This window comes from Xyrauchen texanus, chromosome 33, assembly GCF_025860055.1.
Source record: "Xyrauchen texanus isolate HMW12.3.18 chromosome 33, RBS_HiC_50CHRs, whole genome shotgun sequence".
Taxonomy (NCBI): Eukaryota; Metazoa; Chordata; class Actinopteri; order Cypriniformes; family Catostomidae; genus Xyrauchen; species Xyrauchen texanus.
The window spans coordinates 12,022,931-12,046,403 of NC_068308.1; the positions used below are offsets into that span (position 1 = coordinate 12,022,931).

The 23,473-nt window shown below is 36.5% G+C and overlaps 2 protein-coding genes across 4 annotated transcripts in view; one reads left to right on the forward strand and one right to left on the reverse strand.

The window, feature by feature from the left end:
- Positions 1-1,015: 1,015 nt before the first annotated feature.
- On the reverse strand, positions 1,016-6,010 carry cabp5a (calcium binding protein 5a). Its single transcript, XM_052103158.1, has 7 exons — positions 5,879-6,010; positions 5,600-5,703; positions 4,937-4,967; positions 3,973-4,116; positions 3,093-3,202; positions 2,246-2,393; positions 1,016-2,120 (listed from the first exon to the last, which is right to left on the reverse strand). Exons 2-7 carry the CDS (start codon positions 5,633-5,635, stop codon positions 2,092-2,094), a joined length of 498 nt encoding a protein of 165 aa, XP_051959118.1. The 5' UTR covers positions 5,636-5,703; positions 5,879-6,010; the 3' UTR covers positions 1,016-2,091.
- Positions 6,011-11,211: 5,201 nt separating this feature from the next.
- The window catches only part of taok2b (TAO kinase 2b), a 36,342-nt gene continuing 24,080 nt past the window's right edge, over positions 11,212-23,473 (forward strand). For all 3 annotated transcript variants that reach the window (XM_052103147.1, XM_052103145.1, XM_052103146.1), the window contains exons 1-6: positions 11,212-11,629; positions 12,812-12,952; positions 13,081-13,152; positions 16,947-17,048; positions 17,266-17,311; positions 23,189-23,285. In XM_052103147.1, the coding sequence (XP_051959107.1) occupies positions 12,821-12,952; positions 13,081-13,152; positions 16,947-17,048; positions 17,266-17,311; positions 23,189-23,285 (449 nt within the window). In that variant the 5' untranslated portion in view covers positions 11,212-11,629; positions 12,812-12,820. The remainder of the gene's footprint in view (positions 11,630-12,811; positions 12,953-13,080; positions 13,153-16,946; positions 17,049-17,265; positions 17,312-23,188; positions 23,286-23,473) is intronic.

Sequence of the window (23,473 nt, forward strand, 5' to 3'; positions counted from 1 at the left end):
GCATGGAGCATTGTCCTGCAGGAAAAACCAATCCTCAGAGTTGGGGGACATTGTCAGAGCAGAAGGAAGCAAGTTTTCTTCCAGGATAACCTTGTACATGGCTTGATTCAAGCGTCCTTCACAAAGACGAATATGCCCGTTTTTGAAGCACCCCCAGATCATCACCAATCCTCCACCAAAATTCACAGTTGATGTGAACATTAACTGAAGCTCCTGTCTGCATGATTTTATGTATTGCACTGCTGCCACATGATTGGCTAATTAGATAATTGCATGAATATGTAGGTGTACAGGTGTTCCTGATAAAGTGGTCTGTGAGTATACATACTGTATACATATTGTATTGACTTTGTATGACTGACATGTTTTGATTACTTTTTCCGTTCATTTTTGTTTATGCTGATCTATTTTTTTAATTGATTGTATCTGTCAAAAATGTCTATATCAGGACATCCCACCCAGCATCACTGATGTAGCTCAATTAAGTATGGTCAAACATGTCATTTTTTTTTCCTGCACAGTCCGTGCAGCGTATCCACTTCATTTTCAAATCCCTCTTAAAACCTTTCAAAAAAAGTTTCTTTCAAAACTGAATTCTTGTCTTCACCATCTGCTAGATAGATTATACAAAGATTAAACAGATTTTGTTTTCTGAGAAATAGTAGATTAATGGAGACATTTAGTTACTGGAAGCCTGCAGGTTTGGCTTTATTCATAAAAAAACTAAATGACGTTGCCAAGAGTGACATTGGATTGCGCTGATAGACAGAGTGCATTTGAGAGGTCAGTTAATCCTCACATAGCTCTCAATCATAAAGATTAGCAGACTTGATCCCACATCAGAATGACCACAGGAGTGTTGAGGCATCCTATTGTTGAATTTTTGCAAAGTGAAGTGAACTCACATTCACATGCACACTCCATGTAATTATTCCCAAATGTTGCATTTTATCCATTCGAAAATATATTAAAAACAAACCAAATTAAAGGACAGACACATTATGATCTTGGACCTCAATGGAATTTTTTAATAAGAAATTCACATTTCAAAGAAATATTGCACAACATCCAGTCCTCTCAGTATTGCATTAAAAGCCTGAGATTTTTGCATAGATTGTGAAAAAAAAAAAAGCATTCTGTAATTTTTTTATTACATTTCAGAAGTTCACATTATACTTAAATGAGATGAAGCTAAACTTATATAACTTAATGTCAGGAATGGAAGGCTCGAGCATGAGACTCGAGTCGAGCTGCAAATTACCCCCTGGACTATTTCGATATATATATATATATATATATATATATATATATACAGCACTGTGCAAAGGTTTTAGGCACTTAAGATTTTTCACAAAAACATTTGTCTTAAGATGGTTATTTATATCTTCAGCTTTAGTGTGTCAATAGGAAATATAAATGTTAGACTCCCAAACATTACTTTTGCAAATAGAAAAGATTAGAATAGAAGAACAGGGAGCCCTGCAACAGATGTCATGGCCCCAACAGGGCCCAGAATGAACATAGTGTCTGAGATTGCATAAAGAGACAGAAGCAACTGAGACAGCCTAAATAGATAGAAGAACTGTGCTGAATTCTCCAAGAAGCTTGAAACATCCCATCTGCTAACAACCAAGAAACACTGTGTCCAGGAGTACCTACAAGAATCGGGGCTGTTTTAAAGGCAAAGGTGGCCACACCAACTATTAATTTGTATTTTTTATGTTTACTGGACTTTGTATGACCTTAATTGATAAATGAAAAATATTTATGTCATTATTTTTGAAGAAATCCTCACTATGCAACACTTTCACAAGTGCCTAAACCTTTTGCACAGTACTGTGTACAGTATAATAGAAATGAATAGAAATAAAGGAGTAGTTGGGGTGGCGGAAGGATGCCAGATAAATTGTCACAGGAGTGGTGAAAGCAGCTATTTATATACCTAGCAATGTGATTGACAGGATTAGATGAATATGATCCTCCAAAAACTTGTTTGGAGCTCCATTTATGGGTTTGTTTATAGTGCATTTGCTGTCTTATGTGCAAGCATGGGGTTATACATCTGCAATAACATAACCATGTAAGATTTTCTCAGCAACTCGACAACATCTTCACGAATTCTGTAAAAACAAGCATAATAGCACATCACACTTTCATTCACTGCCATCATCTTATACGTGTGGGAAGTGCCAGGAGGCTTTATTCTATAGGAATGTTATGCATTTAAAATTGTGTTATTGCTTACCTTCAAAGTCTACTGTACCATCACCATTGTTGTCTACCTCTCTGACCACGGCATCAATCTCTTTATGGTTCATATGCTCTCCCAGTAGTTTACTCATAGCAGATCTCAACTCCTCTGTAGTGATCGCTCCATCCCCATCCATATCAAACTGTAGATAGGGATAAAAGAAAGGAAAAAGGAAAAAGAATGGATTTAGAGAATATTTTCTGATCACTTCATTTAGCATGTTCTTTTCATCTAGAGCAAATAGTCTACAGTTAATTTATTACAAGTCAGGTATAATGTACAGTCAACAGAATTGCAAAGTAAACTTAGACAGGGAAATCAGGACCCCAATGAGAAGTGGAGCTTCTTGAATAAGTGGGTCTTGAATAATCCTGAAGGGGTTATGTGATAATGACTTGATGCCATTATCCCACCTATTACATGCTTACCAAACAAGTAAATAAATGGACACATGAAGTAAATTGAAATTTTGTAAAGTGTTTTTAGAGACTTCAAAGTAGCACAACCTAGGAGTTTGGCTGAAAGTTACAAAGGTCACATCTGGTCAATGTTCAGTTTAGTGGTCATTATACAAACATATCTGACCACAGAATGGTGCGATTGACCAATCAGAATCAAGTATTCCAATAAGTAACAGGTAATGTTGTGATACCGGGTCAAATTCTTCACCATGAGGCTACAATCACACCACCGAAATGGGATGCGGTGAAGCCAGTTGAAAGTTTTGGCACTGTATTTGGATGAATCCATATATAACCCTCTGTAGGAACATGCCAAGTCACCTTGATTATCATCATTGTGCATAAACAGACACATATTGACATGTAGTTTGTCTTCTCACCTCTTTGAAAGCATCTCGCAGTTCCTTCACACCAATCATGCCTGCTGTTTCTGCCAAAAGCTTTGGGGCCATCAACTCCACGAAGTCTTCAAAGTCTACCCTTCCTCCCACTGAGAGAAAATATGAGAGACTAAGACACTTTCTAAAAATTATTTTTGGATAGTTCACCCTAAAATGAAAATTCTCTCATCATTTACTCACCCTCATGCCATCCCAGATGTGTATGACGTTCTTTATTCTGCTGAAAACAAACGAAAATGTATAGAAGAATATTTCAGCTCTGTAGGTCCATACAATGCAAGTGAATGGTGGCCAGAGCTTTGAAGCTCCAAAAATCAAATAGAGGCAGCATAAAAGTAATCCATATGACTCCAGTGGTTAAATCCATGTCTTCAGAAGTGATATGATAAGTGTGGGTGAGAAAAAGATCAATATTTAAAAAAAGTTTTTTATTATAAATTCCACTTTCTGCCCAATAGGTTGTGATATGCCCAAAAGATCGCCAAAAACAAAATAAGTGATGTAAAAGTGAAAGTGGAGATTTATAGTAAAAAAGGACTTAAATATTGATCTGTTTCTCACCCACACCTATCATAATACTTCTGAAGACATGGATTAAACCACTGAATTTCTTACTGTATATACTGACTTTATATGCTTTTTGGACCTTCAAAGTTCTGCCACCATTCACTTGCCTAGATGGACCTACCGATGTGAGATTATTCTAAAAATCTTTGTTTGTGTTCTGCAGAAGAAAGAAAGTCATACACATCTGGGATGGCATGAGGGTGAGTAAATGATGAGAACTGTCCCTTTAATGGATAGTGCGCCTATATTAACCCATATGAACCTGATTTTAGAAGTCATCTGAGCCACTCACAATTCATGTTGATGTTCTGGCCCAACTCGATCAGTTCCATCTCGGTTGGCATATAACCCATTGTTCTCATGAGGTTTCCCAGGTCCTTACAGCTTATCAGTCCATCCTTATCCTTATCAAACTCATTAAACGCCTCTCTCAGCTCTGAGGAAAAGAGTAAGAGTAAACAAACACTTCACAACAACCATCAAGAGTACATATAAAAAGCACATTGTTGCATACAGTAACAAACACAATGGCATGAAATATTAATGCAAGATTGGAAAAAGTATTTTGTTTAAGAAAGCTCAAGATTAAGGAGTATAATTAGAGTCTCTGTAATGTTTAACAATATTTATTTGATGTTTATATATTAGTTAATGCACTATAAACTAACATGAATTAACAATGAACAATTGTATTTTCAAATATTGTTCAAAAGGAATAACTTCTTTCTTCCGTGCACTGTGTGCTCGGACAAGTTCATTAAACTTAATATTTATATGGAGACTTGTTGCCCTAAAAAAGTTCATTTTTCTGTTGTAATTTAACCACAGTTGAACCACAACACAAAATGTTGGGTTGACTCAACTTAACTTACTTTTGTTGTCTTTGCCTTGACTTTGAAGTTACATTGATGTAAAATTGATTTTTAAATAAAGAACTCTTGTTGAGACAACAGGTTAAACAACTGAAAATCTGTTTGGATTAAGTAATGTAGACTTGACCTGTTTTGTTCAAATAACATATATAATTAATTAAACTTGTTTTTGAACACAAAATGAGATGTTAGGCACTATGTTAGTGTCAGTGACCATTCTCTTTCTTTGGATCCATTTTTTTTTTTTTTTTGAAAAAAACTGTCTTTCTAACATGTTCTTTTGTGTTCCAAGGGAGACAGAATGTCATGGGAGTAAATGATGACAGATTGTTTTGTTTTTTTGAGTGATCTATCGCTTTAACACAACAGACAGTTTGTATTTACCTTCAATTTCATCATCTGCCAATTCTCTTTCCTGCAAAAGCAAAATGACACAAAGGTTAAGCTCCTCAAACAGGAGGCCTCAATCTCTATTTAGATTTTTGAAATTCATTGAAATCCTATTTCATGTCTGGGACTTATTTTGATAATGACTTTTAAAAGCAGTCACGCTCTGCGCTGTAATATATCCGTTCCTCATTCCTCCCATTTTCAGATGAATAAGAGGGTTTATGGGCTGAAGGTGACTAAGGGTTTACTGTGATAACAGCTTTTACCTCACCTGACTTAGTAAGGCTGAATGTGATTATGTCTGCTGAATCAGGCCAAACATAGATATACTAATACAAAAGAAATCCAGTCAATTTTCTGATTGCACTGCATTTCCTTTTTTCCTGTTATTTGGCCTTTTTCTTTCTTTCTTAAAAAAACAATATGCTACGGACATAACATTTTCAATCATAATACCATTCATGAGTCATGACATATCCTTCAGTATTCATAAAACCATCAGTTCACATGGGCACAAATGAGATCTTGTTACTGTCTAACACGTATAACACTATACAAAAATAGTAAAGGCTATTATTTTAAGCATCTTTATCTTTTTGGTCTATACATAGGTTGCTTTAAGAGGTGTAATATTAAAAGTTGTATATGTATACTTACGATTTTCGCTCCTCGAATGAAGACGCAGGCAGTCATATCTGTGAGTACTAGGATGCTGCTGACCAGAGTGCTGTCTGTGATCGGTGTCTGTCCTAAGCTGTTCACTGTGCCACCAAAAGAACAGATTTACTTCACCCTGCAACTTTCATGCATTTCAATGTGCAATTTGGTGAGTGTGTTTATATAGTTTGTCACATTAGTACTGACATACGTTTAAGTTACAGTATTATATCAAACAGCAAATTAAATTATTTGATAAAATGTGTCAAATATGCATACCCTTTTCTGCACTCAGTCTGGTGTGAAATTCTTCAAATGCGTTCTTGATCTTTCTTTCTTCTTATCTTGTTGCAGTGTTTGCTGACTGTGCTGGTCCAAAGCTAGTGAGTTGACCTTCCTCCTCAGTCAGTCTTTGCCCTCTGATTGACTGAATGTGCTCGTGAGTGCTTTTTTTATGGTGCGTGAAAGAAAAGGGGAGGGGTCACACTGACATCAATTTGAAAGCTGCACAACAAAATATCATCATTAATCAGACTCAAAAATGAAATAAAAGGAATGAACTGCTGATGTATATATATATACATTTTTAAAAAACTGACAGTGTGGATGTTGCCAGTAATTCTCTGTTTAAAAATATGTTGACAACAATTCAGGCATTCTGAAATGCCATTTCGGCACCATAATAATACAGGTGGTAAAAAACATGTGTGTTACCCATCAGGGTAACACACATGACATGTCACTAAAATAAACGGTATTTCACCCAAAATGAAAATTCTCTCATCATTTACTCACTCTCATGCCATCCCAAATGTGTTTGACTTTCTTTCTTCTTCAGAACACAAACAAAGATTTTTAGAATAATATTTCAGCTCTGTAGGTCCATACAATGCAAGTGAAAGGTGGCCAGAAATGTAATGCTCCAAAAAGCACATAAAGGCAGCATAAAAGTAGTCCATTGGTTCAGAACTGATCCAGTTGGTTTTGGGTTTTTACACTATAAATCTTGACTTCAAGAGTCTCCTTGGCGATCATGATTTCAAGCTTGCTTACCCTTACTAGCGCCATCTAGTGCACTGTGCATGTGTCAAGAACTAGGAAGTGCAATCGAGCTTGAAATCATGATCGTGCCCAGAGACTGCAAAGGCGACATGTCCAGTGGAAAAAGAGTTATATTTTGTTCTGTTCTCTCCCACTGGATCACTTCAGAAGACATGGATTAAACCACTGGAATCGGATTGATTACTTTTATGCTGACTTTATTTGCTTTTTGTTGCTTCAAAGTTTTGGATACTTTTCACTTGTATTTTGTGGTGCTACAGGGCTGAGATATTCTTCATAAAATCTTTGTGTTTTGCAGAGGAAAGAAAGTCACACATCTGGGATGGCATGAGGGCGAGTACATGACGAGAGAGTTTTTTAGTTTTGGGTGAACTGTCCCTTTAACTTAACAACATGAAATGTAACATAAACATGACAATGCACATACATAATAACAAAAATAAGAAAGAGAAGTTAATTTGTTAAAATAGAATCAAATGTGATATTGTAAATAATGTGTTAATTATGTAGTGAAAATATTTGATTAAATATTAAAATATTTGACTGTAAAAGAGCATGTATTTTCTTTTGAAAGATAGTTAAGAGGTTTCAAAATGTTACCTTGTAAAATGTAATATACAGTAGATGTTTCCTGTAAATTATAATTCAATTTTATAACTTACAAAAAATATGTTTTGACAGTATTTTATGGTAAATTATACATATTGTCTTGTTAAATCTAATATTATTTTCAATATATAAGATCAGGTAACTTGCAGTAAATTATGTTGAAATGTAAACAAATGTAACAATATTTTACAGTAAACATATCTAATCTAACAAGTTTTAACTATTATTTTTCTTTTTTTTTTCTTTTTTATAAAAATGACTAACATTTATACGGTTTCTTAATCCTAAACAAATAAAAAATGTTTTCGCTTGCATATTTTGTTCTTTTTTAAGCACCGCAAAGATATTATGTTATTGAAAACACGTCGTATTTTAACATTAAAAACATACCCAAATGTATAATGATTGCAGAATTGCATTATTCCAACAATAGATTTATTTAAAGATTTTTTTTTCTAAATAAGTGTTTATTTTAGTGTTGTATCATTGACATCTTCCAAATTAAAAAAAATAAAAAATCTATATTTTTTTTATTTTTTTGAATTTGATACATTCGTCTAAAGAAATGATTTCCCGATTCATTGAAAAATACTAATATGGATTAAAGAAGGCAACTCTGCTGTTTCTAAAGGCGATAATTCATGTCTTCGTGGTTTGGAAAATCCTAGTAAATCCATTCCATATAGGAACTGTTTACATAACAGACATTTTCACATTTCCCAGTTATTCACCTAAGAGAACTTCACAATCTGCACATGACATAGCTGACACATAGTTATCAAAATAATTCAATATACTGTTCGTGAAACATTGTGCTGATCTTGTGCTATGCACCTATATTAGAGATGCTAGTACCTGTTAATACGCCAGAAGCACCACAGAATTATTATTAACCATATCCATAGCACTCGTTTGACCTGACTTTTATTGTGTCTGTACATATTCGTGACCTTTTACTCTTTACCTTGTCACTGTTACCAAAATGTATGCGTTCATCCTCACAAATCTGTTTGCATAAGAGCTTAAGTCCAAAGCTTTGGCACTGGGCAAATTAATACAGATTTGATTATGATTTATTTATTTTCCTCATGGGTTTTTGATATAGGAAGTGGTGCCAAAAAGGGTTATATAAGGCATAAGTTATATTAGTGTAAAGGAGAAAATGAAGAATTATAGGATCATATTCAGATGACAGGGTTGAACAGAATAAAGTTTAAAGAGAAGGTGAAGAGATGATAATGTTGAAAATTGGTGAGGATGAAAGGTATCATTTCAATAAACAGATAAACATATGAGAGGCAGATGGGCTGATCCGTTTCAAGGTACTGGTGTATGGCATCCAAAAATGCTTTTTTTTTTTTTACTTTTTAGAAGGCATTTTATAAATCATATAGAATGTTTGGAAATAGGGTGGAATAGTTAAACTGTGAATAATTTAGTTTAGTTTAGTTTTATTTACTGCTTTGAATAACCACAAAGGCTCACCATTGCATTTGTTCAACATTCAGAAAAATGCTCTCACATTTACATCTCTTTTGTATTTTTGGAGGATGTTGCCATTTTTCTAAACAACAACATTACAGGTCAACTACAAAGTTACTTGGAAAATTGCTAAATACGACCATAACAGTTAACAGGGCTCATTATCAAACAAGAACAACAAAATGAACCGTGTACCCAATATGCTAATTTCAAAGAGCTCTTCCATGCCAATCTGCCCGCTCTGGTAAGCAATCACATTTCCACATTTTATATATATTAGTGGCCAGTTTCCACCGACATGCTTTGAGCTTTGGCTTCTCCCATTAAATAATCTCCTGATCAAGCACCAAATCTGTTGCTTTGCATTCAGACAAAGATGAATTGCTTGTATTTAAATTACAATTTACACTGAACGTGCGTTCATCCTTGTAGCTAAAGTCACTGTGAGCTTCATGGTTTTATGCAGGCTATTTCTGATGATTTTGAAAAGAATCCTACTTTTATTGTTTCTATATGTGTACCCCCTCCACCCACACCAGCCCACTTTCATCAAGAGAAAATGTTCCTCTTAAATAAAAGTACTTAACATTCCAGTTTTTGTCATTTCAGTTCATATCACATGATCAGTCACCATTAATAGAGAGAACTAATAATCTATGAAACACAGTTTTGAGAGTAACGTGAGCACTTCTTGGAATATTGTTAGTATAAAAAAATAAAATTGTGAGTGGGGATTAATTTGCAACTGTTGTCAAGGAGCATAACACTATGTATTGTATTGAAAACTTACTAAAGAGTTACTGCTTTATTATTATTCTCTTTTTTCTTCTTCTTCATTACTCGTTGTATTGATGCTTTGGCAATATTATATGTAAACACAATCGTGACAAAAAAGTACTTTGGAAAAAAAATTGAATTTGAGAAAGAGACAGAGAATACCTTGTATTTATATATCACCTGTGCCTTGATGTACCTCTGATTATAATTTTTTTAAGAATTTTTCATGCTTAATCAATTCCCGTCAATGTTTTTGGTTTGTCCGTTTGATCCTTTACACAAGATAGGACATTAAATGAGCAACCTCATTATTTTTATATGTGGATCAATGATGTGATGCTTCTGGATCTATTAAAGGAATAGTTCCCACAAAAATGAAAAGTCTCATCATTTCCTCACCCTCATGCCAGCTCAGATGTGTGTGACTTTCTTCTTTCTGCAGAACACAAACAAAGAATTAAGAAGAATATCTCAGCAACAATGAAAGTGAATGGTGACCAGAACTTTGATGCTCCAAAAAGCACATACAGGTGATTAAACCACACCAGTAAACACTTCTTTTGGTTTGATTGGCGATCGGCAAACCAGCTTGCAGGTGCATTACTGCCACCTACTGGACTGGACTGTGGAACATGTGGAACATGTATGCGCATGCATCAAGCACTAGGAAGTGTACTCAAGACTGAAATCATGATTGTTGTCTAGATGCTGCAATGACAAGATATTCAGCGAGAATTTTATATATATATATATATATATATATATATATATATATATATATATATATATATATACATATATATATATATATTATTTTATTTTAATTTTTTTTTTTTTTTTTAGGTTCTTCTCACCAAAAACAACTGGATTGCTTCAGAAGACATGCAGGTGTTATCATGCAGGTCTATTCGGACAGGGTCGTGGACAGCAGGGAAAGGACATGCCATTGTTCTCCCGTTGAACATTTTTCAGGGGTTGCCCAAGTGAAATTTAGGTTTGCCAAGGTAAATTTAATGATAATCTCGCATCCAGCGCTTTATCCATGCAAAAGGGTTCTCATATGCAACGCAATATTTTCAAGGTACGATTAAAGCTTGATTTCACCAACAAGTTTTAATTATTATAAACACTGTGCTATGCGCCATAGTAACATAACATTTAATCACACATCATCACCCTAACGAAAATGTCGATTTAGTAACAGTGCGATATTTTGTAATTTTTTTTATTTAGAAAACCCTTAAAAGAAGTCATGGTATTTGATTAAAAAAATAAATTAAAAAAAAATAATTCCCCTGAAAAATATGTTTTAATAGTGTCCACGCACATGAAGACACTTATAGGCGCAAATAAAATATTAGGATACCTTGATGGTTCCCACTGAACATTTTTAGATATTAAATCCATTTTTTGTAGAAATTTTCTGTCATGTTTTTCACAAATGTATGAAACCAGCATGGACGCAAATGTGTTTTAAAACTGGAATTTTAAAATATTCATATTTGTATCACCTCAGACAACCGAGATTGTCAACAGCGTGTGCACATTATGTTAAAATTAAAAATAATAATAAAAAAGTGTCCTCAGCAATGGACAAAACATACTGAAGCAGTCCAGCCCACTGTAACGAAACGAAACGAAAAAAAAAAAAAAAATTCATTCGCTTCACCCGCTCTTCCGGTTTCCGGTCGGCTCCCGCCCCGCTCCGCCATCATGAAGTCCTGAACAAAAAGCGAACGAGACAGGAAAAGAAAAACAGTAATGGACCTTTTGGTGACAGAAAGAGACAAATCAAACGCGTGACACACACGGCATGACAAAACATGACAAAAAAGCGACCGGTAGAAGCGGAATATCTCGCAGTTATTTAAAGTGTTCATCCGCTGTGCTTGCCAATCAGCTGATTGCGACATTATTTATTTAAAAACGGACGGATTCCTGTGCTGTGACCACGATCAGTACACTAGAATTAGATGGGTCGCTATTCAGATCGGACGGTTTGTGTCAAGTGAGAAGAGGGAAGAAGAGGCCAGATCTTCCACAGCAGGCCAGAGAGAGCGAGCTGACTCGAGCGAGCTACAGTGGATCCCATAAACCACGGTACGACAGACTCGTATAAATCATTTAATAAAGCAGCACTGGACGAAATGCACGGGTGAATGTTGCGTTGAAAATGTTCAACTGTGGTTATCACAGCAGTCTTGTCTGCTGCAGCTGTTATTACATTGCATTGCATTGCATGCGGTAGGGTGATTTATTATATTCATATATTTGCACAATGTCTGTTACAGACACACACCAGCTCTAATGTCATGTAAGCTTTTGCTGGGACATTGAGTCGATCATTCATGTGCAAGATCGCAGAGCTGTTGGGCAATGTGTTGCTTTTTCTTCCTCGTGCTCCATCAAATGACTGCGCAACCTATATGTGATCACACCTAGGCATGCTTAACATTAATGGCACTTCCAATACAGCATGTGAACTTAGTTTGAGAACACAAAATTGACCGAACGAATCCCATTTCCAGTGTGACAGTGATACATTTAATTTCCTTCTTCTGCACCTGCTTTTACACACCAGCACATATCAGAAATGCCTGATATTAATATGCATATGACTAAGAGCATCATAGAAAATGTGTGAACCTGAATTGTGAGCCAGGTGTCTGGTCCAAGATCCTGCTTTTAAAGTGTTTCGTGCTCTTATGTATTATATATTGACTGGATAACCATCATACTGTTTCGGTTGTTAATGTAATTCTTCTACAGTACATTATAAACCCTGTTTTGAAATATCATTAGCTTGGGATTGGAGCTGTTTTAGGACAAGGCGCATATTTGGAAGTGTCACATTTAATATGGACCACTAGAGTTTCTATAATGGTTGTTCGAATTAATTATTCATGATTTGTTGTGGTAATATAGGCCTGTCCTCTTTTTATTAGCATGTCAGCACACATAAAGTGTACGAGCTGTATCCTAGATTCTTGTTTGCTGTATATAGTGTAAAATTATATTTTAATTTCTACGTTTGGCTAACATTTAGGCACTCTTATCCAAAGTGACTTGCAGTGCATTCCCTGGGAATTGAACCCATGTCCTTGAAATTACAGGAGCCTTATGTAAATATATGTGTTGTTGCTGATAAAGCGTGGGTAAGTATTGTCCCTGTTTAGGCTAGTTGCTCTTAAAGGGATAGTTAACCCAAAAATGACAATGCTTTTTTTTAGCGTTACCTTCAGATATTAATACAAACACCCTCGTTGCATTGTTTGTGTCAAGGCGCTGGCCATGCCGTCGATTGTGCGGGCTGGGAGTCTGAAGGACCCGGAGGTGGCAGAACTTTTTTACAAGGAGGATCCGGAGAAACTCTTCACAGACCTGCGCGAGATCGGCCATGGCAGCTTTGGAGCCGTCTACTTTGTAAGTGGCCATTAGGACATTCAGAGCTGTTTGCACAGCTCACTGAACAAAGATGAAGTGACTTACTGTGTCTCTCTTTCCACTGGTCTCTCACTTACGTGTTTTTGCCTTTATTCGCTTTGCTGTAGGCCCATGACATCCGCACCAATGAGGTGGTGGCCATCAAGAAGATGTCTTACAGTGGCAAGCAGTCTAATGAGGTGAGCACGCACACACCAACGCACAGTGTTTCTTTCTTTGGATTAGCAAAGGAGTGCGACCTGTATAGAACTAGTTGAAGAAACCTCATGCATTTATTCACAGGGCTGTTTTACTAGCTTTTTATGTAAAAATCTGGTTAGAAAGCTACCTAGACAGATAAAATAAAAAAAAAACAAGGATTCAAATCTGGAGTTTTGTGGCATTTAGTAAATGTCTGTTAGTGTTCTCATAGAAGTTGGCCAAATTATCTTTTAGCATTTTCTTCTGGGTAAAGAGACCAAAAATATTGAGGCATGCATGGGAGTATCACATTTTTTGTCCGATCAAAAACTCTCCCTTTGCATTTATACCACCTTCTTCTGACTGGTAATAGCAAGTAGCAAGTCATGGTGCAAAGCAGGGATGTAAGCCAAAAACCAAAATTGTTTATTTAAGTAATGGGACAAGCTCTTTAGTCAGAGCAGGATTATCCATAAGGGCACTTGGGCCAGTGCCCAGGGGCACCAACCATTCACAACCACTAGGGGGGGCACCACATGACACAAGCTTTAAAAATATTTTTCGTAAATTGTTATATTATTAACTTGAAATTCTTGAAAGACCATACATAACTCGTTTATGAACACTAATTTAACAGTAATAATAATAATAATAATAATAATAAATTATAAATAAATGAAGATTACATGACCACTATCACTCCCCCCCTCCCCAATCTGTCAGAGTTGAGTTGGTCCACAACAAGTACGCGCAAATGTGTCATTTTTTAACGGCTACAGAAAATGACTCAAAATCCAAAATGGACAGACGGCAATTGAGTGGTTTCGCAAAAAGAAGATTAAAGAAAGAGAAGGACGCTAGGCGTTTAGCTACAATAAAAAATGTTCCGGGATCGACAATTTTTTGTTAGATCACTAGTTTTTGGGAGAACACTGGAATTGCAGACACCAGCAGCACTAAGTCTGACACCGCTGGCGCTGCTAGCGGGGAGATGCAGCAGCTGCTAATGTTAGTCAGGGCGTCGGCGATGACCGCCAGGCGAATGAGGATATTCTCCTTGTCCTTGGGGAGACAGGAGCGAGGAAGACTTCGGGTGAGGAAGAGGACATTAATGAAGGTAAATATTAGGGGTGGGATGGTACATGTAAGTTATTCAGTATTGAACCGAAACGATACGAGCGTCACGTCTCGGTGCACGCAATTTACACGGAGAATACACGGTATAAAAATAAATAAAACTAAATAGCGATACATATCGCTCTATTTCGCATAATGAACAGTCTGATCAAGATTGCAATGCTGGAGTGTGTGTGTGTGTGAGAGAGACACTGATCTATTATAGAATGTCATTCTATAGATCAGTGGAGAGAGAGCGAGAGAGAGAGAGAGAGGCGCGGGCGCGATCGAACTGTGTGTGTGCGTGTGTGAGAGAGAGAGAGAGCCGTGGTCGCGATCGAACTGTGTGTGTGTGTGTGTGTGTGTGTGTGTGTGTGTGTGTGTGTGTGTGACATGAGAGAGAGAGAGCCGTGGTCGCGATCGAAGTGTGTGTGTGTGTTTGTGACGTGAGAGAGAGAGAGCCGTGGCCGCGATAAAACATAAAAACATACTCCGTCATTTTGTTCATACAGGACATCATTCAAACTGCAAAGTGTTTACTTATATTTGTGTACACTCGCAATAAAACACAACAAAGTGCTTTTGTCACACTCTAAACTCTTGTCAAACTGTAACCTACAACTGTCACCCAACAAAACACACACACACACAAATCTGTTTATTTTTAAGTTACACATTCTACATTGATTAAAAATCAAATGTGTTTTAATGGTGGTATTAATAAATGGAGACATTTGAATATAGTGCTCACTGCTCATTTGCCTACATGTATGTAGTTGGACAAGTTAGGAAATTACATTTGAGAAATCACCTTGATTATGTCTTGTCTGATTGGGGGGGGGGGGGCTTTTGACGTATAGTGCCCAGGGGCACCACACTGTCTTGATACGGCCCTGTCTTTAGTACGTTCCGCCCTTTGGTGATAAGGCTATCCCAATATGTGTTGCAACAAGCTTGGTGTATAAATTAATCCAAGATTGTGAAGACGCAAAAAATTTTGATTCAATATTTATTCATTTCATACCAAAGAGAATTGTTAGTCTTAAAGCGACAGTACCAATATAGCACTTGATATTTCAATGTAAATACTTGTAAATAGATATATAAGTTATGCATGTAAACAATAACCATGTTACAAGAAATAGATATGCAATATAATATATTAGGACTGGGTAAAAATATAGATTTTCTGATTGCGATCTTAGTTTGAACGCAATCGATTCTTAAATCCCGAGATTGATCTTTTCACTCTGTGGCAACCCTTTATAATACAAGAAAATCACTCGCATATGCGACCAATGTCTCTGATTAGCCACTGGCTAATAAATGTTGAGATTTCACTCTCCAGTGGAGAAGATGTTATTAGCACAAAGATCTTTGGCTGCGTGTTGAGAGTAAAAGTTTGGTTTAACTCATTCTGTGTTTCCAAAGACGAGATCCACGGATCTATTTGTCATTGAATAATGCCTCTTTAAAACCCTTTGTTGTTTACAGGTAGTCGTTGATTAAAACCTTAAAAAAGAAACATTTGATTCTAATCACACATGTATGCGCTAAAGAAAACATTCATGCCTTCTCTCGTTACGACCCTTACTGACTGATGCCATTAGATTTAAAGAGACGGTACCGAATAATCACGTGTTCTACATATCAATGTAAATACTTGTAAATAGTAAAAATAATGCAAACAGTAGTAAACAGTAAATATGCATAAGCAACAAAATATATGCCATTTCAAGACATTAATTAAAAATTTCAAAAGCTAAAATGTGACCCATTTTGTTGAAAAACCTATGATAATATTATTTTATTAGATTCATATTTTTGAATTGTACCTAGAAGGTTTGCCTAGAGGGTTCCTTTTATAATTATGAGCATGAGCTGTGAGTGAATTTCTTTTATATGTAAGCAAAATGGGCACTGTAACAGAAATCTACCCATATGAATCGAATTGAGATCGGAATTGAATCGAGAGCTTGTGAATCGAATCGTGAAATCTGTATCAAACCCAGTCCTATAATATACACTATGTCAAGAGAATTATTAATGGAACTGAACATTTTTCAAAAGCTAAAATGTGACCAATATGATGGAAAAGTTATGACAATATAATTTGTAAATGTAATATTTTCGAATTGTACCTATATGGGTTACCTAGAAGGTTAGAAGTCCCCTGTATAATTAACAGCATTAGTTGAGAGTGAATTAAGCTTATGTGCGTTCTCAAGTTGATCGACAAGTGATGTTTGTATCTAAAAATTGATTGGCTCTTTTACCTGTAAGGCAGAGCTTCCTTTCTACATCCATTGACTCTTGGGCATTCCAGTCTCCAATTCATTTGACTAAAATTGGCCTGTCTCTGCTAAATAGTTTCTGGTATATCACACGTATAACTTAGCACTGTATTCAAATTATGCAAATCACGCAGCCAAAATAAACTGTTGTGTCATTTAAACAGTGAAAGCTACTACCTTTTATTGTACAGCAGAACTCTTTAACACAAAGTGCTGCACCATGCCTCATTTGCAAGCCCACCACAATAACAGACAACATTTGAAAGGAAAAAACTGCATGGCTATGTTTCACAGACTTGCAGGAGGATTTGAACTGAAATGTCATGTAACTTGATGCTAAATAAGCTCTTGATTGTTTCATTGTTCTCTTGTTCCTGCTGTAGAAATGGCAGGATATCATCAAAGAGGTGAAGTTCCTTCAAAAGCTGCGGCACCCCAACACTGTGGAGTATAGAGGCTGCTACCTGCGAGAGCACACAGCATGGGTGAGTGTTTGTGTGGGAGGTAGGCCATACGCATTTGAAAAGCCTCGTTCAGGGAAGGGAATGTACTGACCCGCTAACACTTTCCATTTATTACAAAAGAAGCCCTACATGCACTACTTGTTAGTTACAAACTGCAGTTATACATTTTCTGCATCTCTACCTTTCTCTTTTCTCTCTCTACCACTCATTCATCATCCTTTCCTGCTTTGTCTTCTAGCTGGTGATGGAATATTGTTTGGGTTCGGCCTCAGATCTGCTGGAAGGTGAGTGAACATTTGGAATATGAATTGTCTCGGCCACATCCACACCAAGACGTTTTTGTTTGAAAACGCATCTTTTCTCTATGTTTTGGCCTTCTGTCCACATTAAGATGGCGTTTTTATAGTGTGGACATATTTGTTGTCATGTGACGCAGTCATATGATCCATTCAACCCAAACAATCAAGATGGTGGCCCATATTGTACAGTGTTGTTGTGCCTTGCTATTCACTTTGATAGCGTTGATAACAAGATAAATGAGATTATGATAAATGTTTCTTTAGACAACCTTCACATTGCATTCCTTCAAAGACCACAGGAAATTTTCTTGGAATTGCTGTCTGGCGTCGGAACACAAAGACAATTGCGTTTCAGACCGAACATGGAACGGTGATTTTTTGCATGTACAGTGATTGGATTTAAGCATTTACATATGTTTCAGTGTGGACAAGAAACTTTTTGAGCGTTTGAAAACATGTGGAAAGAGAGCATTTGGAAAACGAAAACACAGTTTTCAAATGTATCCGGATTAATGTGGGCCTAGCCTCAGGGATCTTCTGGATGTTGTGATTTAGGCCTGTTCTGTTAGATGATGGATATTTGTGTTGGCGAGTAATTGATTTCATGATGTCTCATGCACCACCTCACACAGGTGCTCATACACTCTTGTTGTTTCCTGTTGTTTAGCGGCAATTACATCTTCTAGTGCTTCTCTGTGACCGCAACAGCTCGACTCTGAGTGTTGCCATCTTGTGGACCCACAAATGAGTGCTTATAATTCCAGGCGCATGCACATTATGCATGCTCAGAGTATGTGCAGTTAGATACATCGTGCTGCTTGCGTTCAGTGCTAAAGCACTCTGCTAATGACGGAATTTGCATCTAGAATTGGTGTCTGACCAAAGTATACTTTGGGCTTGTGAATTATATTTCTTATTTTCAAATATTTCTTCCTCAAAATTATTAAGGGTGCTTTCACACTAGCACTTTTGATGCGCACCCTGGGTTGAATGACGTCAAAGTTCAGGTCGTTTGGATGACGTGAATGCTGTTTTCCGAACTCTGATGCGCACACTGGAACCGTACCAGAGTCCACTTGAAAAGGTGGTCTGGGGTATGGTTAATGTGAACGCTGGTACGGTTTGCTGCTGATATGAATGCAGTCGTAACAAATTGCTAAAGTGAACCGCTTGAGATGTATAATTTGCGTCTTTGCAGGCTCGCGTTTGCAATTATTGTGGTAAAATGCATGTCGCATAACTGTTTGTGTCCAAATAAATCCCCTTCAGAGAGCAGCTCACATTTTCACATCTCTTGCAACGCATCCGTGGCCTTGCGGTAGACAAACGCTAATAATCATCACCACATTGCACCTACAATACATCTGCGGCAGACAAACAAGTGTTGTTCTGTGCATGGCAAGTTTTTGAGGTAAATCCAAAGAGACAAACTTTAATACTTCACTTAACACAGTGAAGACTTCTCGAATTGTTACTTAGTTGGTAAACAGCTGCCGATTGTACTCACATTGATGTCGTAATCAGACTGCAGTTTTGAACCCAAATAATATGATGTGAACAGGGACCAGCGGGGGCAGCAGGAGGGGGAGGAAATTAACTACTGGTTCAGTCCAAGCAATCGAACCAAGTGTGAAAGCACCCTAAAAGTATTTTTCATGGAAACTTTAAAGAACCTGAATTGTTAGGAGGAATCTGAACCAGAGTTGTTAAAGCTGAAGTTATTTCTGCGACATTAGCGCCACCAAACGGAATTGCAAAATAAATGTTGTTTTCAAAACAGCTTTCTGAATATGCCCCCCACGTGCCATTGGTCAAACAAAGAGATTTTTCCGCCCCCAACTCATGCCATTGGTTGAGTAATATTGTTGGGGCACCCAAGACTTTGAGCATGCAAAATATTTTGGACAATACAATGGACCAGGAAATGATGTCATGTGCTAGGGCTTCTTTTAACAAATAAATGACAAATAACGAATAATTTTACATTCAAATGTAAAAATATATTATCTTCCTTCTACAATAAAACGCACAGCCTTGATATGTGTTCTTTTGTATTTGTGTTTTCACTGTACCAAATTTTCAGTAGTCGGTACCATTTCCAGTGAAATTTCATAGTTCTCAATAAAAATATCAGTACCGCAGCATAAATATGCTAATATGATGATGTGCTATTGAATACTACTGTTTAGCCTATTTAAAACATTACTTTACAATGTAAATAATAAATGAAAAGAAATTCATGTTTCTTTCAAGAGTTTCTCAATCAAGGATGCATTGCTTAAGTGTTTTGAAATCTGTTTTATTCTTTACCAAATCATGTTTTCCTTTTTTCCAGAACTCCATGTTTTAGTTTAATTAATTTTAGCATCAAAATGGTGTCTAATCAATAGAGGTTGACCAATAGTGGATTTTACCGATAACTAAGTTGGGCAGTACCTGCCGATAACCGATTAATCAACCGATAGAATGAAAACATAACACAAAAATAAACAGTACTGGCTGATCCATGAAAAGTTATTATACTTTTTTAAATATAATATATATTAATATTTATTATATTTGAATTTAAATATCAGCTGATTTTTAAATTGATGGTGTTTCCGTAGTTCATAAGAGGGTGCAATTAATACAAAAACCATTCATCACCATTATATTATTGCATAGAACATTCCTATTCTGGCTGTTTAAAAAAAGCATTTCATTTTCGACTAATGTGCATATTCTCAAATGTTAAGTCAAAAGTAAAATAAGGGGGAAAACGCTTCAATTGACAGTTCACATGGTGTTACACGTCTAGAAACACACGATTTCTACTACTCCAGACTCAAGCTTCATAATAACAGTGAAATACTGAATATTGTTTTATTCAGTACAGTTGAATGTAGAGTAGCTATATTCACAGATAGCAGTGGTATCCGGCTAAACTCGGTGGTGAAGCGGCTCAGACCATGTGCCCAGGCCAGGGGCTGTTAAGACAGACAAAATACAACAGACTGGAACCAAACGCGAGAATTTCGAGACACGCATTTCCAACAACTCATTGCTTAATCTCAGTGGCAGTTCTAGCTTGTATGGCGCCCTGGGCGAACCCCTCTTTGGAAAAATAAAAAGTACCATTCTGCACTAACACATTTTTATTCAGACATTTGGAACAACACAAATTATCAAAACATTTACAGCTATATACATATTAAAATATATACAAAAATAACACTCGTAAATATAAAAAAAGTAGAAGTAACAAAGACAAATAGAAACAAATGTAGTATATAGATAAAATAAAAAAGAGAATCAAATTTTACACTATTACCCTATTGCTAACAAAAAACACACAAATAAAACTAAATTGCACAAATCCTATATAACACAAAGACACAAATAGAATAACACACTTCTAAAGAAGAGAACCCAATTTTTCCTAAACTGGGCACCTGATGGCTTAGACCTTTTCTTATCTATTTGTGTTGATTTGGCTCTCGAGCATCAACAATCACTGTCAACCAATCAAGACTAAACCAATTCACCTTGGGGGTGTGCAGACTGTCTGGTTTTATATTATTCTTAACGATTTCACACAAACCAGAAAAAAATGCAACAATATGTCTGTGAAACTATATATTCACAGTATTATGAATGAATTGTTTTATTTTGTAAAATTTTGTAGTGTGACTTATTTTCATTATTACTGTACAAAGTTAGTGCGCTATTTGATAGATTCCCCCCTACCTCGGGCTTCCAGTGGTTAGACCTGAACTACCCCCACCCCACTCCCCATCTCATACTTCTGAGTGGAAGGACTTCCCAGGTAGTAGCCTGCCTAGCTCACAAAAAAAAGACTACAATCAGGGCGCCCACTCCGACAAGGTTAATTGTCCCACAGTCCCACACGGTGACATGATATCATTGACGTGACGTGCAAATGAGCGATAGAAAACTGATTGCACAAATATCACCATTCCGAATTTCTTTTTGTGCGGGTGCCCCGTGCAAAGTGTTAAGATTAATGCGCAAATGCTGTGATTTAATTATATAAATACACTGCCGGCCAAAAGTTTGGAATAATGTACAGATTTTGCTCTTATGGAAAGAAATTGGTGCTTTTATTCACCAAAGTGGCATTCAACTGATCACAAATCATAGTCAGGACATTAATAATGTGAAAAATTACTAATACAATTTGAAAAAAAAAAAAAAAGTTCAGAACTACTTCACAGAGTTCTCATCAAAAGATCCTCCATGTACAGCTTTGCAGATCCTTGGCATTCTAGCTGTCAGTTTGTCCAGAGACTTGGGTGACATATCACCCCACAATTCCTTCCAGCTCTTGACATAGATGTGTCTTGTTGGGCACTTCTCCCGCACCTTACAGTCTAGCAGATCCCACAAAAGCTCAATGGGGTTAAGATCCATAACACTCTTTTCCAATTATCTGTTGTCTTATTTCTGTGTTTCTTTGCCCGCTTTAACCTTTTCTTTTTGTTTTTCTGTTTCAAACGTGGCTTATTCTTTGCAATTCTTCCCATAAGACTTGCACCCCTGAGTCTTCTCTTTACTGTTGTACATGAAACTGGTGTTGAGCGGGTAGAATTCAATGAAGCTGTCAGCTGAGGGCATGTGAGGCATCTATTTTTCAATCTAGAGACTCTGATGTACTTATCCTCTTGTTTAGTTGTACATCTGGACTTATACATCTCTTTCTGTCCTTGTTAGAGCCAGATGTCCTTTTGTCTTTGAAGGCTGTAGTGTACACCTTTGTATGAAATCTTCAGTTTTTTTTTGGCAATTTCAAGCATTGTATAGCCTTAATTCCTCAATGATTGACTAATGAGTTTCTAGAGAAAGCGGATTCATTTTTGCCATTTTGACCTAATATTGACCTTAAGACATGCCAGTCTATTGCATACTGTGGCAAAACAAACACAAAGACAATGTTAAGCTTCATTTAACCAACCAAATAGCTTTCAACTGTGTTTGATATAATGACAAGTCATTTTCTAGTACCAAATTAGCAATTTAGCATGATTACTCAAGGAAAAGGACTTGGAGTGATGGCTGCTGAAAATGAGGCCTGTCTAGATTTGATCAAAATTGGCTTTTTTTTTTCCAAATAGTGATGGTGCTGTTTTTTTACATCAGTAATGTCCTGATTATACTTTGTGATCAGTTGAATGCCACTTTGGTGAATTAAAGAACCAATTTCCTTCTGAAACAGCCAAAACTGTACAATATTCCAAACTTTTGGCCACCAATGTATATAGTTTACATGTGCTGTGTGGTTCACAGTAGATTAGTGCTCTGCTCTGTCATCTGATACAATGTGAATGATTCACAATATGTATGAGCGGTCGGATTTATACATTCGTTCAAAGTATGCAGCTCTTCCACACTGATTGCAGCCTTTAATGGTTTAATAAATCATATGGATATGTCACTATTTTTATTTCAGTGTAAGGATTAACAGAGCACGTGCTCAAAATGAGCATTTTAAAGCAGTCTTGTGTCAGTCATATTATGCGCTGGTACCGTATTGAGTCTGTGCTTGGTACTGCAGAAACACCGGTATCCTTACATCTTTTTTTATTTTAGTATCGACTTGGTACTGACGTATCGGTACTGTTGACAACACCACTTTGTAATGAGCCAAGAGGTCATGATGTTTCGATTTTCTGTTTACCAGCTCAAGAGTTCAGCAGCCAAACACAATATGTCTTCGCGTTTCAAACAGTACATGCATACTAAATGGCAACAAATGTTTTATAAAGGGTGATAGGTGTGATTATATTCATTATGTAACATTGTTTGGCATAAGTTTGCAGACAGCAAAAACAGGATCTGATATTTACTTCTTCCCCTTTTCCTTAGTGCACAAGAAGCCATTACAGGAAGTTGAGATAGCAGCAATTACCCATGGTGCACTACAGGGCTTGGTATACCTCCACTCTCACAACATGATTCACAGGTACAGAACGGCTTGGAATGACTTCCCATGGCAGTGCTAATCCATCTATATGTTCTAATTCTGTTTTGTGCTTTGGAATTATATGTATTTTGAAAAGCACTATGCAAATAAATATTTAGATAACTTAAATTAGGTTAGTAATGTGGTGTACATTTGGAGATCAAATTCTGCATTTAATTGCAGCATTA

Excerpts from the sequence above, each read along its gene's own strand:
- cabp5a (XM_052103158.1), bottom strand. The coding sequence starts at position 5,635 with ATGACTGCCTGCGTCTTCATTCGAGGAGCGAAAATC. Across the intron at positions 4,117-4,936 it reads GGCAGATGATGAAATTGAAG|AGCTGAGAGAGGCGTTTAAT; the intron begins GTAAATACAAAC and ends TCTTTTCCTCAG. Across the intron at positions 2,121-2,245 it reads TGGTACAGTAGACTTTGAAG|AATTCGTGAAGATGTTGTCG; the intron begins GTAAGCAATAAC and ends TTGTTTTTACAG.